Source organism: Macrosteles quadrilineatus, unplaced genomic scaffold (assembly GCF_028750875.1).
Source record: "Macrosteles quadrilineatus isolate MER2022 unplaced genomic scaffold, UCM_ALF_1.0 Scaffold_1__1_contigs__length_201487025, whole genome shotgun sequence".
In the NCBI taxonomy this organism is placed as follows: domain Eukaryota; kingdom Metazoa; phylum Arthropoda; class Insecta; order Hemiptera; family Cicadellidae; genus Macrosteles; species Macrosteles quadrilineatus.
In genome coordinates this window covers 155,740,736-155,761,316 of record NW_026542594.1, presented here as the reverse complement: position 1 = coordinate 155,761,316, position 20,581 = coordinate 155,740,736, and the positions used below count along the sequence as shown (strand labels likewise).

Genomic DNA, 20,581 nt, shown 5'->3' with positions numbered 1-20,581 from the left:
CGAAGTTATTTTTCTTCTGAATAAGTTATGTTAGGATGTTATTTTATACGCCAAACCATTCATAACGGAAGTCATGTAGGCAATTAATTCCCCTCCCATACAATAAATAAACTAGTGGCAAACCTAAAAAGTCTGTATTTTGTACCTGGTGAAGCAGCATGTCCCTACAACATTGAGTCATTGCCCTGCTATTAATCCCAATCAGTGAAGAAGGGGACACTGTCACTGACAACACTGTGCTCATAGCAGTGTGAAGTGTTACTGGTTCTGTTGAATATTATACATGGTCCGGCAAAAAAACTCCCATACATCCAGGAAACAAATCACTCAAAATCGCTAGCTGTGAAGGGTGTAGGCTTACTGTAGACATTGCAAACCTTGTTGAAACCGCTTGTCTTGTTCGAACCAGATTAATCACTTTTCATTGTCCTTAAAATATTTGTTACTTGTCTGAGTAACTGATCGACTATTTGATAGTAGTGATTTGAATGTGGATACTGTTACTACCAGCCATCTTCTTAACAAATATACGAGGCATGTTTTTTAAGTAAGTACCGTTTTTAAATTTCTCCGTTCCAGCGCTGCGATTGGCATTTTGGACATTTGCGCTGTGTATGTGCATCTATTGGCAAGCCCTAGCCAGAAATTCGACAACCGTCGAATCGGCCGTGTTTACTTCCGGTTTCAAGCATTCAAAATGGTGCTGCTAATTGAGGCTGCCGCCAACTGTGAAGTGCGCGCTGTAGTTAGATTTTAAATTGCTATAGGTGTGAAAGCCATATGACATTTATCGACAGATTAATGAAATGTATGGCGAGAACATTATGAGTGACGGAATAGTACGCAAGTGGGTAAGGGAATTTAAAGACGGCCCCACCAGCGTTCATGATGAGCATTGCACTGTACTGGGGACAGTAATGACAGATGGCCGCCCAGTGTGTTGCTCAGCATGAACGTTGGTGGGGCCGTTTTTAAACTTCACAGTCGGCGGCAGCCTTAATTAGCGCCAGCGGCACCATTTTGAATGTTCGAAACCGGAAGTAAACACGGCCAATTGTTGTCGAATTTCTGGCTAGGGCTTGCCAATAGATGCACATACACAGCGCAATGTCCAAAATGCCAATTGCAGCGCTAGAACGGAAAAATTAAAAAACGGTACTTACTTAAAAAACATGCCTCGTATATATAAATATGTGGAGTGGTAAAAAAAAACAAATTCAGAAATTGCACACCAAACTGTCAAATGACATGAAGTGGTCATTGAAAGTTGGAAGTTCCTACAGGTTTTTTGGAGCCCAGTAGTGGAAATTGGTATTCCTGTATTTACCTTTGCTTTACAAATGGAATATACTATTTCTTTAGCACATTTCACAATTTATTTCCCGAAGCAAAATTACAAAAGTGTTCGCTAACTGAAAATGTTACAGCTATACAAAAGACAACAACATAAATTAATATGCATATGCTCCCTGCAATGGAATAAATGAGAAATTAGAAATGTCTTCTGGAAATAAACACATTACTGTAAACATTTCCATGAAAGGTTAGATACTATTATGGTATTTAAAATATAACAGTATATTTTCTTGTTGGATAAAACTTTTATTTTACAAAATACATTCAGTAAGAATTATTTACACGAATCTTAAAACTATGACCTAAATATGAAGTTACAGATTAAACCTAATCACTGTCACTGTCTCCAGACTCGTACTCTCCCACATCAATGCTGAACTTGTACTCCTGATCACAACCAAGGTAGGCATCACTCATGAAGTACAATGTGTACGAGTGGTGACCTGCACAGCAACAATAACAGTAAGATCAGTAAACTATAATCTTTACTAACTAATAAATTAAGGTAGAAATAAAACCTCCTCACTAAAAAGCATATATTTGAGCGTATGAGAATTTACTTTAAACCATAATTATTATTATGTTGAAATTAGTATTAAAAATAGTTTTATGAAAAAATAAATTTTGTTGAATCCCAGAGTTGAATTCACACTGATAAGAAGAGTAATCATAAATAGACATTAATAAAGTAATTTCTAACTAATGCATCATCTATCAAAGCTCATTGCTAAGATCCTAAATACTAGTATAGAATCATATGCAAATAACTAAGCTACACATAGTCAGTTTGGTGTGTTCACACGGAACTGACCGTTTTTGTAAGCAAAACTGATGTGAGGTTACATCAAAAAATTGAACTAATGAAAATTTATAATTTTGGCATGACACAGCGCACTGACGTCAGTCCGAAGTGAGCGTGTGCACCGTCGCGTCAGTTCTCTTCTATAATTTTACCCAGTCCTTGTGGGGAAACGTTAGTCAAATATTTTAAGTCCTCCAATAACCTCTCCGTTGCTAAAGAGCAAGAGCTAAAGAGTTGCTGTTAGGTGTTATTGGTAAACACATGTTTGTATCTTGTTTTTAACCAAAGGAGAAATGTGTGCAGGTCCAAATACGATACCCTGCCCATCCTCAAGTAATTATTCCAGTCTTCAGGATGAAATCGCAACTCCTCCAAAATGTTAATATGACAGTATTTAGCTTGTTTTAAAAGTAAAAGGTTTAAAAGTTAAAGAGCTCAACCCATACATTTCGCTTGATTCGACACTATATAGAAATAACAATCCATCGTCCGAAAACATAATGTAACACAATACAATACATAGCTTACTTTTAACAGAGGACTAGAGCTTCCAGTTAGCACATGGAACTGACAGGCCAATGTGATCGTGTGGATGTGAATGTTGCATTCAGTTAGAAGTGACAGTTATAAATGAACACACCAAACTGACACATAAATCTGAATGCGTGTAGGCCGCTATCTGGTGCAGCTTGTACAATTTAAGAGCATTTTTATTGTTAAGTTTTATAAAAAGGTTTCAGCAAGTTATTTGATATAAAAACAGTTTTTAATTCTCTGTATTACACATACATATGAAACTATTTTCTGTGTTATGAAACATAGTAAGGATAGTTTATAACAACATAAACTTACCTGGATTGGGTGCAACAAAATCTAACTTGACTTTGGCTTTCTGTTGCAATGTCAACCTCTTGATGGAAAGGAGAGAATTTGCCTTTGGATCTCCGATTACCACCCACCATCCTTCTTCACGTTTCTATTAGGAAATAAAATCATATATGAATAGGCAGACAATTCTAACACAAACACAAAATGTATTGTTTAGCAGCTTAAGACAAGTTATTTTTTGACAGGTCAAATAAAATTTAAAGACTCATTTAAGAGATTCGTAGCAAATCATAGGTCTAAATGAGTCTAATTTTTAGACCAAAATTATAAGTTAATCAAGGTAAATTATTATTATTATTTTATGGCCAGCATTGGACCACTTAAGTCAATATAATGGTTAGATTCTTTTTAAATTCTGTCTCTTCTTCTTGTCCGCCCAATACTTCTTCATTCTTTCCGACCGTTGTTTTCTTTCTTCTTCCGAAACCACTCTTCCTTGTCTCTGATTGTTTGCTCCTATTGGCAGGATGATATTTTTGTCTTTGAGTACTGTACGCGCCTCTGGCTTATTTTCCAAATCTTCTAATGATATTTTCAACCTTCTCGAATGTCCTCCTTAATCTCTGTAACCCACCTAAAGTCACTCTTGCTATTCCACAACTTGTCAATTATTTTCTTGCTTATTCTATTTTCCGGTGTCCTTAAAAGATGTCCAATGAATGAAATTCTTTTCTTTTTAATTATACTTGTCAATGGCTCTATTTAAAGGTAAATTATATAAGATTTTTATGGATAAAAACTATTAAACCTTTTCAATGAGGAAAATGTAATATATACTGTCAAAATCACTTGATAGGTGAATATTGAATAAAATATTAAGACTCAGGTGCGCCAATGACTAATCTTGAGAATGGGTCATCGGAATTCCAACCCCTGGAAATTTACCCCCATGAAAAAATGGCTACATCATTTATAAGTCACAGGTCTGGGGATTGATTTCCGGCAGCAAACTTTTAGGACGGATAAATTATTATCTATTTCAGTCAACTCACATTTCACGGTTTACTTAACAGTTGTAATTAATCAAAATCCCATTAACACGTTCATATGCGACGCCGCGGTCATTGCCACAGACCGAGGTATACATTTGAATCTTACACATAGACCGACTGTCACTTGGATAACAGTACACACAGACCACGGGCGAAAACCTGTAAAACAGTGATCATTTACATTGTAATACGCTACAATCGTGTTTGTAAATAAATTATTCTTGTTTATTTGTATTTTTTATAACCTTTTATAATGTCGCATATTTGCGACGCCCGGTCTACAGCGAAGACAATAGTGAAAATTATCATAGTTTTCTTGAAATAGACTAAACGTCGCATATATGCGTCAGTTCATTTTTTTGTGTTTTAAGGTGAAAGTAAGTAAATAAATAAACAGATTATTCAAGAACAGTTAATAACTGAACAAATATAAAAGCTACATAGGATAATGCAGCATACATACTGCATACATACATACAGTGATGCAGAAAAGTAAAGATCAGTTTTTCCATTTATTATATGACGTCACCAATCATCATATCCACAGACCAAGCGACGCAGTTGTGCGTCAGACATCTCTGTAGACCACTGCAGGGAATTCAATGCCTTCAAATAGACCACAACAAAGATATAAGCATTTTAATAACATTAGAACCCCGACGCAAATATGCGTCGGCAGTCTATTTTAATGTGACTAGCCGTCGCATATATGCGACGGCAGTCTATGGGTGGAAACCGGCCGTCGCATATGTGCGTCGCTGGTCCATGTGAATGGAAAATTTCGTACTATTGCAGTAGCGAACGTGTTAAACCTGACACCGGAATTTTACCGCCCGAAATCTACCAGTGGTCAAATCAGAAATGTCCGACCCCGGAATTCTTCCCCAGGAAATCTACACCTGGAAATCTCTAACCGCCTGTGGTCGGCTACGCTATGTATCAGCCAAGATTCATTGTTGATGTTGTAGTTGATTTTATTAATTAGTTTATGTAAATCAATGGCTCTTCGGTTAATCACTACCTTCTATTATCCCATCAGATTGCCTTCAGATATCACATGCTTAGTACTGGAAATTAGAAGGTAATAATTAACCGAAGAGCCGTTGGTTTACAACGGCCGGAATTCTACCCCATTTCCGAGGGTAGAATTCCGGAGTCGGACATTTCTGATTTTACCACTGGGGGTAGATTTCCGGGGGTATATTTCTGGGAGTAGATTTCCTCGGGTAAAATTCCGTAGTATGACAAATCACTTTATAAGCAAACAATTACATGTTGATACATATTTTGGGGGTTAATTTCCAGTCGCGGGCTGCTTCTCGACCGTGTTTGCCCCTCAAGACGTCAAAATGAAGTAGGCACTTTTTCATTGAAATAAATTTCCGGGGGTAGAATTCCGCTACCCCTTGAGAATAGCATCGCCATAAGACAAGTGAAGTCACAGTAAACTACAGTGATACAGTATCAGTAGAAGTGGACTGAAAAACTGTCAGTTTTTTATTTCAAGATTATTTTGGAGGACTTTCAGTACAGTAGAGTTGTATAGCCAAAGAACGTACCTGGGGGAAGAATGGAGCAATGACTGGTCCGGTAACTTCATCCTCTCTCTCTAGAGACACTACGACATTGACAGTAGAACCAGAGCTGATCCTGTCTTTGTTCTGCACCTCATAGCTCAACTCAATGTTGGGGTAACGGTTACAGAACCGGGCTACATCAGTGATCTGGGCCTCATTGAGCTGCAGCAGCTTGATGCGGTCTTGGTCATCAAGCTCCATCATGTCAAACACTGTCTCCACACCCTGAAACATACAGAAATTAACAGAATGTCTCAATGTTGGGGTAATGGTTACAGAACCGGGCTACATCAGTGATCTGGGCCTCATTGAGCTGCAGCAGCTTGATGCGGTCTTGGTCATCAAGCTCCATCATGTCAAACACTGTCTCCACACCCTGAAACATACAGAAATGAACAGAGTGTCTCAATGTTGGGGTAACGGTTACAGAACCGGGCTACATCAGTGATCTGGGCCTCATTGAGCTGCAGCAGCTTGATGCGGTCTTGGTCATCAAGCTCCATCATGTCAAACACTGTCTCCACACCCTGAAACATACAGAAATGAACAGAGTGTCTCAATGTTGGGGTAACGGTTACAGAACCGGGCTACATCAGTGATCTGGGCCTCGTTGAGCTGCAGCAGCTTGATGCGGTCTTGGTCATCAAGCTCCATCATGTCAAACACTGTCTCCACACCCTGAAACATACAGAAATGAACAGAGTGTCTCAATGTTGGGGTAACGGTTACAGAACCGGGCTACATCAGTGATCTGGGCCTAATTGAGCTGCAGCAGCTTGATGCGGTCTTGGTCATCAAGCTCCATCATGTCAAACACTGTCTCCACACCCTGAAACATACAGAAATGAACAGAGTGTCTCAATGTTGGGGTAACGGTTACAGAACCGGGCTACATCAGTGATCTGGACCTAAGTGGTTAACAAAATTTTCTATTAATGTGTACATGAACTCTTAACCCTTCCCAAGTGTTGGCGTAAATATTCCTCAACGACGTATATATACGCAGCTCAATCTGAAGGCCACAGCGTACGACGCATTTACTGTCTAATCTCTATAGACGAATTTTAAGGGGTAGGGGAAAAATTCCTACTTTTGAGGTATTCTTAATAAAGAGGTTCTTTATATCGAGGATTAATACTGCCATTTTTTGTCTTATAGAGACCAAACAATGACTGAGGAAGGAAGAGGGATGGGTGGGGGTTGAGACATGCTTCTGTTTGTTATGAAAACTACGTAATATGGATCATGAGGCGTTTCGTCTTTTAGATGTCGCATTCGTCTTGTAGAGGTTTTGTGCTAAGAATATTTGTTCTATAGAGGTTTAATCAGTCCTAGCCCATGTCACAAACAACTTCGTCTTATGGAGGTTTTTAACCTTATTACTACATTGTATAGAGGTGTTTTTAGTATTGACTTTTATGAACGTTTCAGGGGGATTTAAAAAAAATTTTCTTATCAAGGAATTCATTTTACCGAGGTTCGTACTAACGAGGTTCGGCTGTATACGTCAAAACATGTTAATGCCATTTATGTATTTTAAATTTGTTTCTTGGCTGTCAACAGTTACCTTAGGCCATTAACCCATTGGCCTATTATTGTTGTGATAACTGTTTTTTTTGTGGTAAATTTTTTAATTGATAGGTTGGCATCACTGATCCCGTAACATCTGTTGTTTACAAAACCGGTCGCTGAGTCATCCTCATGTTATTGTTTAGAGAGTCTGTTTACGTGTTCTAGAGTGAAGTAAATCTAGTAAGATAAGATCATCGTGGAATATTTAGTGCTTTAGAATGTGTTGTGTTGTTGAAAATTACGTCAAGATTGAATGATCCGAATCAATATTTTTATTGTATTATGATTAGGCCTAAATAAGTCTGTTTTGTCTTTTGGTGATAATTAAGACTTATTGTTCCAACCACTCACTCATTGTTTAATCAATTAAATTGGTCTTAACAGCTGATAAATTGACGTTTAAAGTATTACCATTTTACTTCTTATCTCTCAATTTTTGAACCTCATTGGTCTGTTACTCGTGTTATAAAGTAAAACAATGATGCTGTTCAGTAAGTGAACAAGCTGTTGATAAGTTAATCTTTTCAATTCTAAGGACCGAATTGAAACGGCTAGTTCAAAATACGGTGAAAGGTAAACATGTGTAACAGCATTTTTCACGTAACATGTTAAACAAGCTGACTAAAATAAAATGCAAGGGACAGCACTAAAAATTCTAAATTAATTCTTAAAACCTAAGGTGAAAATAAATTTAAGTTGAACCATAAGTCCTATTTTCCAGTAAATAATCACAAAACTATGATACAAAGGCAAAGGTGTAAAACAGTATAATTAACAAGGATCTACACTGATGTAGTGATCACTGATCAGTACTTTACCTTGTCTGTGCATCTCTTGATAATGTCTACAGTGAAGTGTGGCAGTTGCTTGAGGTAGGAGTCCTTGCTCCACATGGCCTGTGTGACCATCTGGGCCAGCTCCATAGCAGCCACAGCCGGAGACAGCCATCCGTTGGAACTCAGCACGTCCACACACGCTTGGATCAGCCTGATAGCCTGCAAAACATTTAAATTTGTACCTTTATTGTGCTGATCGACAGTGCAGCAGTCTCGGGTTTTTATCTAGGGGGTTTGTTGTTCAGAAGTGTTATTGTGCCATGTGGGATGTTGGTGAAGTTTTACTGTGGCCCAAACACCACAAAAGTAATGTTTTACCTACTGTACTTTCAGTTTTAGTTGAGGTTTTAAATAATTTGCCTACAAGACATGTGACCTTTATTTATCATAGGCACAAGTTACTTGTTTAAGGTGATAGAAACCAATTACAATGATAGAAATAATATGATATGGAAGGTGTAGTTGAATTAAAGGATGAGTTTATGTAGACAGCTTAGGAGGGAGAGTAGACAAAGAAACAATAAGATAGTTTGTACATGGAAGGGAAGAGAATTCCTAAAAAAAATAGTTGTCAGAGCAGAGAGAAAAAATACTAAATAGGGCTTTGACTTGGAGGGAAGAAAGTGATTAAAAGAAGATGGAGTTGCCTATTTAAGGCCCAGATCCAGGACTAACTAGATGTAAAAGGATGTGAGTGAAAAAGAAGAAAAAAGTTAGTCTTAGAGCACTAGACAATATAGTAAATACACTGGATATTTTTCAAAAGGGTATAGACCTTGGCCAGTATCATCTCAGTGTCGCCTTGTAGTTCAGCACCCAGCTGTAGTCGTGAGAGGTGAGCCTGTAGAAGAAGGTTGACCTTGACGTGTGGGTCGTTGAAGCGAGGGTTGCCCTGTAGCTTGTTAGGCAGTCGGGCCGCCAAGCTGCGTAACAGCTGATCCTCTCTGTGTCGCACGGGAACTGCCTCGTACTCTGCAGCTGAGGAGATGATCTCCAGGAGACCGCGGATCTTTGTCTTGCTGTTCAGCGACAGTGAGAACAGTTCTGCACAGCATTGATTCATAAGAAATAGTTGTGAGTTGTAGCACAAATAATACTGAATTTTTATATACAAGTAGGGTGTAACATGGAAGTTCCATCAGAATTAAAGCAATTATGAATATATTTATGTGATAACCAGTAACCACAAATAATAAATTATCCACAAAGTTTATCACAGCACTATTTTGATTTTACATGAAGAAAATAATGGTACATTGGAAAATGTAATTTGAAGATACAATAATTCAAAAGGAATACAGCTTCTAAACAATGAATGTAATGTGAATATTTTTTATTTTCCTCGTTCAATTGGGCAGAACAAAACATCAACAGTATCTTGGCTGTTTTATAATGCAAGATCAATTATATTTGTTATTAAAATTTATTGACTGACAGACAAATTGAAATTAATGTAGTACATCAAACAGTACACAAATAAAGAGTTTCAGAACATACCGATTGTGGTGTAGTTGATGTAGTAGTAAGCTGCGATCATGCCCAGGTTGAGTGGGTGGCAGTCCATTTCATCTTCTACGCTGATGCACTGTAACCAATCATACAGTGATGTGAGTAAAATGCATTGGTTTAGAACTAAACCAAAAATAATAAGTGTAAGTTATTTAGCAACTGATATTTCATATAATGTAATAAGCAATTATCAGGCTGCAAATTGATTCATCGTCAAAAAACGATAAGATATAATTTAAAAAAGAAATTTGTAGTTAAAAGTGTAGCCTATTGAGTTCAAAATGATCACCTTGGAGTGCTCGAGATCGTTGAGAGTGTTCTCCACCAGCTCTGACAGATGGTCAGACAGGTGTCTGTGAGTGACGCCCTGCAGGTTGTAGTAGTTGGGATTCTGTGTCAGTCTACGGTACAGGAATGTCCAGGTGAGGTAGTCAACAGCGTCTTGCTTGTTGTCTATGGTCTTGGTCACAATCTCCGCATTGAAGTGATCATGTAGCCTGTGGTCCAAGTGACTCTGGGACACAATATGAAGTATATGAAGGTAAAAGTAAAGAGACACAATTGTTTATGTTACCTATGTAGTTTTTTTTAAACAATTTCATTGATTTTGTTAAGCAATAAAAACAAGTTACTGTATCATGCTTTACAAACAATGTTGTAAACTGTAGTTGGATTTTTAAGCGCAGCAGAGGTTTTCAATTTGTTAACAAAGAGAAAATACCTGATTGCTGCAATTTTTTTTGGGTTAAACCAAAACCTATTAAAGCTGTGATTTAATGGAAATACGCATTATCGCATATAAAGTTTTGAGTTCAATTATTCTGTAATTTTTACCTCAACAGGTAGTGATTCATTTAAGAATTTCTTAAAGAAGTCCTTCTTGCTGCTCTGACACATAAGTACACACTTGGCATCGTCATCTTCCAGCGGCCTGTTGGCTCTACCAACCATCTGCAGCACATCTGTGATGGGGTAGTCTTCATAGCTGGAAACATTAACAAATATGAAGCTGACGTTGTAGAATTTGTTATTCAGAAGCATAACTAACGTGTGATATATTAGTTATGTTATTTTACTGAATCTCAAAGTATAGATTGGCAAAAGAATCCTTGTTAATGAAAAGCTGTATTCTAGTAAGTTCCATTCATTGATGTAAGCTAGATTAAACCACAGAGGAAAGAGGTGAGGGACAACGACAACAGAGCTAGATGTCAATAAAATATAATGGCTAAACCTATCAACCAAACAACCTTACATAAGTAAGATCAATTTCATGCTTGCATAAATATTTGGGAAATAATTATGCACATTAATCTCTGTTATATTCTAACCTCTTTCTAACCTCTCTTGTTATATGCCTAGAATTACCAGCATGACATATTGCTATATATGATTTGCAATTAGGCATCTATTTCTGTATACTTGAGAGAGTTATCTTAATTAAATTGTATTCCTTCCAATAAATGACTGAAGAGTTTCAATATGCAATTGATTAAATTAACAACTTACGCATGAATTTTGCCATTGTAGAACTGTGTGTCCATGATGACGACAAGGTGAGCGAATATGTTGAGAGCCCAGCACAGGTTGCGGGTGACTACAGCCACTTGTACAGCGCCAGAGTCAAACAGCTGTTCTACAAGACGGTGATCACTCTTGGACAGACCCTCGTGTATGTACGCCACTCCTTGTGACAGAGTCTCCTTCAATGTCTGGAACACAATATGCTCACATTACATCACATTCCGACTAAAACTGGCATCAACACATTAAAATAATAACCTGCATTAAGTATTTGGAACAAAAATTCAGTTTTGCAAAATAAGCAGTTATTTCTTACAATTAAATTTTCTGATTTTAAGTTGAAGATTAAAATGACGATTCTTACCTTGTCAACCATTCTGTCAAGGAAAGGTTTGATGTCCTCCTCTTCAGCGTGGAAGAAGCGGTTGGGTTGTCCTTCGGCAGCAGTGAAGGTGAGAAGGTCGATGGCAGTCAGGCGAGCTTGCTTGCGAGTTGGCACAAACACAATCACAGGCTTGTGTGGACTGTGTTTCAGAATTGCGTTGTACACTGGCTTGCCCATCGCTATCAGACGAGATGCGTTGTGGGTGATGTTGAAACCCTACAAGTACAAGACAAATGTCAAGTTTTGTGGATTGATTACTTTGAAGGAGTTTGATAATATAATGAGTTGGTTTTTTTGAATGATCTAAATAGTTGAGTGGGCGAAACTAACCCACAAGAACGACCTGAAGACCATCTTGCTAATCATTCTTATTTTATATAGATATAAAAACTAAGTTAAAGTATCTGATCAATATTTAATTTTCAGTGATGAGAACCACAGTAGCCTCACCTGGACGTGCAGCTCCAGAGGCACGGGTCGCACGCTGGGGTGGAAGTTGAACGTAGTGTTGGGGCTACAACCCAGCCACTGAGCAGCATCTCTGGCATCTGCCAGTGACGAGGAGAGTGCGATGATCCTCACCTGCTTGTCCAGCTGAGAGGAGATGTAGCGCATACGAGAACAAACCACTTCCAGCACTGGACCCTCATCACCACCGATTTGCTGGGGACAAGCAACAAAAACACTTAAAACTACCTACTATAGAGAAAGGAGAATTCACCCTGGAATCTACAAGAAAGGTAATACTGTGAATAACCAATATAGGAGTACATAGATTAAATTCAGATTTTTCTTATTAATGTGATGAAACAATAACTTTTTATGAATTGTGACTCTTGATGTATGTGGTTACACAAATGAATCAGTACTTACTTGGAGCTCATCTACAATAAACAGTTGAACATTCTGTACATTCTTCCTCTGTTTCCATCTCCTTGACAGTACATCCCACTTCTCAGCAGTTGTGATGATGATCTGACCTTTGGCAAGCAACTGAAAAAAAAACATTTTACAGTTATCATAGAATACTTAATATAGAATAGTGTGCCTAAAAAGCTGGGTTAACGTTTTATAAGATAAACATTATATATTCATATGCCTATTTACAGTCGCACAAGACCTGACACGTAGGTGAGAGAATTGACTTGAAGGGAACATGGAAAAATTAGTTTTTTTAACTTCTAATAAATCACTACGACAGTCATTTGCATTTAAAAAAGTTTTTTTTACCATCTAGCAGAAATTATTATTGCTTTATTTGTTTGTGTGAAGTAATAATAAGATATCCCTTGGTTTAATGTCTTCTTAACTATTACAAATCCAACAAAAGAAAAAATACCAATGAAATGTAATTTATTTTGCAAGGACAGTGACAACTCTCAATATTTAAAAGGAAATGTAAAGATGTAGGAGCCTTAATCAACATGAAAGGTTTTGGTATGGTATACTTACACTTTGTGAAGTGTTATTTCACAAAATCTGTACGTTTTCTAAACATAGATTTTGTATATTCTACACCCAGATTAGGCCTACCTTTAGATCAGTGCCAGTCTCTCCGGTGAGCATGACAACTTTCTTGCCGAGAGTTGTGTTGAACTTCTGGTGCCAATCAGCAAACACGATCTCAGCCAGTGGCTCCTTGGGTACAAGATACACACATCTGCCATCAGCGTGCTGGGTGAGTAGACGCAACACTGCAAACTCTGCAATGGCTGTCTTACCTGCATAAACACAGAGTCAAATAATCTGTTATTGGTTGACAAATTTTTTGACATTTAAAACGTTTTATGTTGCAGGCCTATTCCTTTCACTATACTGAGTGAAAATACTGAGCATTATATATTTACTCATTTTTAACTAGCTAGGCACAAATTCCTTAATATGGGATTATTTAGAATTAGTTCCTCAGTAGAAAAAGCATTTAATCATAGTTTAAAACTTTTAAAAGTTTGTATAATTTAGAAAATATGACAAGCTAAGAAAAAATTCAACTAATTTACCTACTTTAAAAATGTAAGTATTCACAGAGGGGAAATCCTATAAATGTGTTAGTTAGGTTTTAAATAACAGGTACTTTTAAAATTACTTATTAGTAAATGAATGTTACTGTGGACTGACCTGAACCAGTAGGAGCACCAACAAATATGTTGTCATCACTGTTGTATACCGCATTGAATACTTGAGTTTGGATGGGATTGAACTGAGGGAACTTGTCAGCATACATGGTTTCAAACTGGTAGTTACGCAATGCTGTTACCTGGAAAGGGTTCAAACTAGTATTAGGTGAAGTTTATGTAATTCAAATAACAACATGAAATAATGCACCACTCAATCCTTTTAGAAAAGTGGTGTGGAAAGCAGTTTTCTGTCTGAAATTCTCTTACACAGCAAAATCTAACAACAGACTTGTAGTCAAGCCACTTTTGACTCTTACAAAACGTTCAATTGGTAAAATTATCCATCAGCAAGTACAGTACGGTAATCCAAAATTTGAGCACAACGACAATCACTATTTACGAAAGTATTGCCTTGATGGTTAGTTACTCACAGGCAGGGGCTGCAAGTCTAGCAGCTCTGTGGGAGGAAGGTTCTTCTCAGGCAAGATGAGATGTCTGAAGGAGACAGGAAGCTGAGTCTCAGCTCCAATCCACCGATCAGAAACTATCCTGTAAACAACAAACAACACAAGTAATACATTGCTGGCTAAATATTGACATTGTTCACAATTTTACGAATGGTAAAAAATATTTTGTAGCAAATCAGAAAATAAAAATTGAAGGTCAATAATGCCCATATACAATTATGTCTGGTTTTATTGTTGTGAGTTGCTAATCTGGATAAAGTAAGTTACCTAAAAATGTTTATTTGGGTGAACTCATTGGAGTAAATCCATCACTCACAGTCTGTTTCCAAACAAAATGTTGAGTACATTCCACAGAGAACCTACGATATATCGGATGAATAACGATATATATCAATATGTATAGGATTTGATATTAATATTGCATCATTTTAAACCATATGATAAATAAAAACAAAAGCAAAAACATCCCGTAAAAAGAAAAATTATAGGCTTTATTTGTTTGTCGTGGTTTAGTGGTTTGTTCATTTTTCATTAAATATTAATTGTTTTTGGTAATATATTATTGTTTATATTGATTAAATATTAATAAAATCATACCTCAATTCAATGTTTACACAGTGAAAAAAAACATAAGAACGATATTGAATCAGTTAATTATCGATATACATATAACGTTTTTCACTCGATAATATATCACATGTTCTCTGCAGAACTGTACCCAAAATGTTTTTTGTCCAATAAACACTTCTTTAACACCGTGACTGTGTTTGGTTACTTTTTTAAAATAGAGAGTTGAGTCATATTCTTCCCTTTTATTAGACGAATATAATTCTTCTGACATTATATATAAATTAACACTGGTAAAAACAAAAAAATTATTGCAGTTTAAATGTATTATGGTGCAATTATTTTATTAATTTACAATGAATTAATACAACCAAATGGTAAAATGTGTTGTGCATATCTAAGAGTAATTATTTTATTTTTTTTTACAAATCTTTTATATCGTTTTGCACTATAGTAAAGTACAATTTTCAAACGGTAATAAAATGTATGACGCTTACATGATAACCTAGGAGCCAGGAGATAAGCTCAACAACGGGGAAATCACAGAGATGCTATGCTATATAGTCAGATGAGTAATGACACAACCAAACAGTCTACAAAACGAGGTGTAAGATGTCACTACATTTACAATCACTATTCCTGCTGTGTCTAATGCTGACTTCAATGCTGACTGCTTCTCCAGACATTTTTGAAGACCGCGAATCAGGTAAAATGTTCATAACAACAATTCTATAGGCTAGACTTAATTGATTTTTGAGTATATATTAATTTTAAGAATCTGTAGGCCTATTAGCCTACATCAAATTAATAAGTGTGTCGATAAAGTGATCAAATTCTAATACAATTTTATCTTCTTAAAAAACTGTGATTTATTAAATATAGCCCTAGAAATTAGGAAAAACAAAGAGTACTCATGTTTAAGCCATAAATTGACTACAAATAAAATTAAAATGAGAATGGTGTATTTTTATAGGTCAACAAACCATAAAGTGAGATTATACTCAACGTAAATAGAACTGGCGGGTGAAAGTAATTTATTCATGTTGAAGCCTTCCGGAATTGGTAATGAATTTTGATAATGACTACTTAGTAGTCGAAACTAATCAAGGGAAATTAGACTAAGCAATTGTAGCCGTCAAGGTACGTAACCTGTTATAAGTGAAGGTAATGTTTTTAAATAGGCCAGCTGGTTTTAATCAACCGCCAGTTTGAGTTGACTTGAATAATTTTGGATGTTGTTTAATTAGGTAAATTACCAAAAAAAAATTAAAACTTTATTCAGTACAAGTCACATATTATTGTATGGGTTCAAAAATAATGTCTACAAAAGCAAATCCCAGTTTTCCATGTTCAAATAAACTACAATATATCAAATATTGTTTAAGTCAAGGTGTTGTTTCCAGCGACATCACAGATTCGCTTGCCAAGGTTCACCTGCGATCGGCTGGCCTTCACAGGCAACAGAGCTTGTAACCTCCACTGTAAGGTGCTGGGTCGTGGACAAGGCACCTGCTCAGGGGGAGTCTGTCATTGCCTGCAATGACTGGCGTTATGGCGAGGGACTCAAGGATTGGTTATAATACAAAATGTAAACATAATTTAAAATAAAATTTTTTTTATAGTTTTTGTTTTCCTGATTTACATTTGTTTATTTTTTTTTATTAGCTTTTAAACACAGTGAAGTATAGGCATTGAAGGTTTTACATAAAAAACAATTACTAGAGCATTTAAAATATTTAAAATAAAAAATAGTTATTTTATTTAGGAACTTCTATTTATTTACAGATTTCTACAGGTTTAAGTTTTGTGACATACAAAATACAGCCTACTTGTAGACATAATAGATGGCTTGAAAATTATATATGCACTGTGGATGCCATACTCCCTGGTGTGGATTAAGGTCCACACGTGGATTAGCACGGGTGAGTACTACGACTAGCCGCAGTACTATCCTGATAATTAGACCAATTTGTATATACCAAAGGCAAAAACGTGGTTTGGATTCCACTATAAACTGTAGGTCCCTTAGTTGCCATTAGCTGTATGGGCTATTAATTAACAGCTGTGTCTAAGGAATATGTCGGCCTTAAGTCACTAACAAGACTACAAGATTGCGCCACTCATCCTACACTCATATCCATTCATACTTGGCTTAAAATACATACTTTGTATGGTCGCCATTTCATTGAAAAGTATTAAAATATCCTATAGGAATTATAACAGCTGATTGTAACTGCAATGTATGCTAACAATCTAGGTTACAAGTAACATTACAACTGACCTGAGGAAGTACTGAGGAGGCAGAGGTTCAAAGACTGGTACAAAGAACTTGACCTGGTGCTCGTCTTGGCAGTACTTGGACTTGAGCAGGAAGTACTCATGGTGCAGTATCACCTCAGAGTCTACGTCCTCCACCAAGATCCAGAACGCCTCTGAAGCCCCGTGGATCTTCTCATCCCACTGGAAGTCTGGAGTGATGGTCAGTTCTACTCGCAGTGTTGACCTGACAAGTACACTCATTAGGCTATATCCTAGCTTTACCTTCTAATAGAAAACACACAATATACCTTCATTTCAATCTTTTCAACAGTCAAAAGTCATGACATTTTAAACAACAAATTGTCTATATAAGAAACATGGGATTAAATATCTTTGGCCAACAGCAAATCTATATTTATAAAAGAGGAAGTTTGTAGCCTATATATATATATTTGAACGTTACGGACTCCGAAACCGCTCGACAGATTGTAATGAAATCTTTCAGGCATTATCCGTGACTCTGGACTAATCTTAACAGCTGGTTCAGCTAAACAATTTGATTCTGTGATGTTCAATAGAATTAAAAAGTTAATAGCTTTACCAACAGGGTGCAGCACTATTATTTTTTTAAATTCATGACAACAGCTAATTTGCAACCAAAAGGTGAGTGAGCCTAGCGAAAGAACTTCAACCAGGACGTGATTGAGCCATGCGTATGAGCTCATCTTGAAAATTTCAGTCAACGAGCATTTGACATAAAACCACATTAGGACAGGACGACGTCTGTCGGGCCAGCTAGTTACTTATACATTTCACTATCTAACAATACCTTCATTCCAATTCTTTCAATACTCAAAAGTCATGACATTTTAAACAACAAATTGTCTATATAAGAAACATGGGATTAAATATCTTTGGCCAACAGCAAATTAATAATAAATATTTTAATTTGAATGGGTAGCTTAATAAAACATTAAAACATATGAAAGGTTACTGTTATTTACCTTGTGATTGGCTGGATGTGGGTTGAGAGGTCTAGTTTGGGGAACTGATGCACATACTTGTGGATGGTCTTGCCAAGCTTGGGAACACGGATCAACTCTCCTATCTCATTAGGTCCAAGGTCGTACAACCTGCAATGATAGTGAGAATTAAAATTGCAGTTAACAACGTATATATCCTTAAAGTCTTTCGATAGACTGAGAATAGACTATTAGGACGAATAATAGATCTTCGTTGGGTATTAGTACAATTGCAATCCACGTCAAATTAATGAGACAAACTCAAATTATTTTATTTAAATGAGGTTCAGTTATATTGAAGCTATAATCTTTACTAGACATACCTTTCCCATGGGAAATTCTTCTTTTCGATTTTCTTGACAATTTCTTCAGGCATTTTCCTGAACTGACGTAGAGGTGACATTGACTGCCACATCCTTCTGTCCACCATTTTACACAAGGAGAGAGCTTTGTCTGCCAGCTGGGCCCAGCCACGGTACAGCACTGCCAACACCATGTAACATACATCATAAATACTGATCTCAAACACTTCAAGAACAAGTAATAAAATTATACATCTAGGTGACTTAAGCCAGGTTTTCCTAGGCGCGGAAATGTAGAGGAACCCTGAGCGGACTCCACTTGTCTTAGGTAATTTAATATTACTGTTTTCCTAGAAGCGGAGCGGAACACCATGTTAATCTCTTTTCCGCTCTCCGCGTTCCTCTCTCCGCTTCCGGGCCTAGGAAAACCCAGCTTAAATTGCATCAGTAAGAATAATCACAATCAAAATTCAAGGTGCACATACCCTAAATTTTCTACCAAAAACCAAGTTAATAAGTAAAGTTTAAATTAATAGGCTAAATAAATTGAAAACCCAAGTATAAATTCGAAATGAAAGGGAATTTTTTCTTAGATGTTTTAAGTTATATGTTGGTTAAAGAATAATGATTAGTGTTGAAGAAACATAACACTTTGGACTAGTAGAAAAACACTTCAAAAACACTCCTTTAATAACAATTTTCACTCATATTTGTTAAAAGCACATTGAAAAAACAGTAGATTGCCAATTTTAATTGACAGTTAAATTTATTGTTTGAAAATAATACAATCTCATACAAAGCAAGCACTGACCTATCTCAAAGATGGCTCTCATGAGTCTAGCAGCTGACTGAGTGACATAGACCATGTCTGACATAAGGGCAAAGCCTTCCAGCTTCAGTTGGGAAATGTAAGCTTGCAGGAGCACATTCACTTTGGCGCTGGACTCTTCTATACTTTCCTAAATAGGTAACAGAGAGTTTCATGTAATAGCACTAAAAATTAATTTGAATTGGTTTACTTTAACTATACAATACACAAGTTGAAATGCAATTAGTTCTAAAACATGTAAACAATTATATAAAAAGTAACATTTTATGGTAACTTTGCAGTTCTAAAAAAAAATGTTCTTTGGATATGGACAATTTGTTTAAGCCCCATTCTGATCACATAGGAACAGGTGTAATATATGAATTCGCATACCTTGATTGGAATTGGAACACGTTCCATTAGTTTTTGCAACTCCAGCTTTTCTTCTTCCCGAACGGTAATATTTCTAAATTCACCTGACAAGGAAAAAACCCTGAAACAAAAAAAAAACAATTTACTACAACTAAAAAAAGTATGAACAATGTAAATGGCACCGTCCCCAGAGAAGATACAGAGGATACAAGCTTATGGGACAACCATGCGCCTATAGCTCTGGTAGGGTGGGGCGGAAGAGTACTAGTATCTCGAGGAAGGAAGAGCCTGAACAGCGATGACCACATAGCATATTTGTACATCAGTTTTAGCACTCAGGGTCTTCCTACAGCGTGAGCACTGTATTACGTCATGGTGAGGGGGGGAAGAAAAGCGGAAGGGGACAAAGAATAGAATTTGCTAAAGACACCAGTGACTGTAGCTAGACACCACTTAGTGTACCATCTACTGTATCCTCTGTTTTTTTTATTTCACTGTGCACTGTACTTTTAAATTAAGTTGTAAGTCTGCTACCTCCAAACAAAAAACTTTAGTTAAGTGAGCAAAAACATCATGTTTAGAAATAGGGATGGTCAAGTCTCGAAATTTCGGGAAATTTTAAATCTCGTTACACGAGACGAGATTTCTTTTTGGCCGAGATTTTTATCGAGACGAGAATAAAAAAAAAAATTAAAAATTAAAAATTAAAAACGCCTGCAGAAAGTCAATGCAATACCCGCAATACAGGAGCGTGTTGTAGTTGCGTTTCCTTTGCGAAGGCGTTCTTATTTAATTAATGCTTTAAATGTAAATATTACTTTAATTATTTTAATAATATTACTTTAATAACATTTGAGAAGTTTTGTTAAGTGTAAGCAGTGTGAGGAATGTTTTATTACTATAAAAAGTCAAAACAAGTAACTATTTTATAAAAATTAATATTGCTTTTATTTTATGATTTATTTTATTTTAGGATAAGTTTAACTCCATCCTAACTGATATCACTATGTTTCCTAATCGTAGGCATTTTTAATAAGTTAGGCGTGATTAATAAAAAAATGTTATGCTGATGTTTTTTAATAAAATATTGTAAATATTCTTGCCTATTATCATTATTTTTTTAGTCATCTAACAATGTTACAAAATCAGGTAACAATGTTACAAAATCAGGTAAAAATTTTGAACGTGCATTTCCCGTTGTGTATGAGAAGGGAAATCCCGTCTCG

At 36.3% G+C, this 20,581-nt stretch overlaps 1 protein-coding gene across 2 annotated transcripts in view; it reads right to left on the bottom strand.

Moving 5' to 3' along the window:
* Positions 1-1,581: 1,581 nt before the first annotated feature.
* The window catches only part of LOC128988038 (U5 small nuclear ribonucleoprotein 200 kDa helicase), a 41,816-nt gene continuing 22,816 nt past the window's right edge, over positions 1,582-20,581 (bottom strand). Inside the window, exons 18-37 of one of the 2 annotated variants that reach the window (XM_054409225.1) lie at positions 19,377-19,476; positions 18,987-19,134; positions 18,197-18,356; positions 17,856-17,984; positions 16,874-17,095; positions 13,990-14,107; positions 13,560-13,698; positions 12,975-13,162; positions 12,315-12,434; positions 11,892-12,104; positions 11,421-11,657; positions 11,042-11,244; positions 10,367-10,517; positions 9,822-10,046; positions 9,521-9,608; positions 8,799-9,067; positions 8,006-8,182; positions 5,598-5,840; positions 3,011-3,134; positions 1,582-1,799 (exon numbers count right to left, since the gene is read on the bottom strand). In XM_054409225.1, coding sequence (XP_054265200.1) covers positions 1,684-1,799; positions 3,011-3,134; positions 5,598-5,840; positions 8,006-8,182; positions 8,799-9,067; positions 9,521-9,608; positions 9,822-10,046; positions 10,367-10,517; positions 11,042-11,244; positions 11,421-11,657; positions 11,892-12,104; positions 12,315-12,434; positions 12,975-13,162; positions 13,560-13,698; positions 13,990-14,107; positions 16,874-17,095; positions 17,856-17,984; positions 18,197-18,356; positions 18,987-19,134; positions 19,377-19,476 — 3,370 coding nt within the window. In that variant the 3' untranslated portion in view covers positions 1,582-1,683. Of the gene's footprint in view, positions 1,800-3,010; positions 3,135-5,597; positions 5,841-6,321; positions 6,445-8,005; positions 8,183-8,798; positions 9,068-9,520; positions 9,609-9,821; positions 10,047-10,366; positions 10,518-11,041; positions 11,245-11,420; positions 11,658-11,891; positions 12,105-12,314; positions 12,435-12,974; positions 13,163-13,559; positions 13,699-13,989; positions 14,108-16,873; positions 17,096-17,855; positions 17,985-18,196; positions 18,357-18,986; positions 19,135-19,376; positions 19,477-20,581 lie in introns of those variants that run through there. The other variant, XM_054409217.1, reaches the window with a different exon arrangement.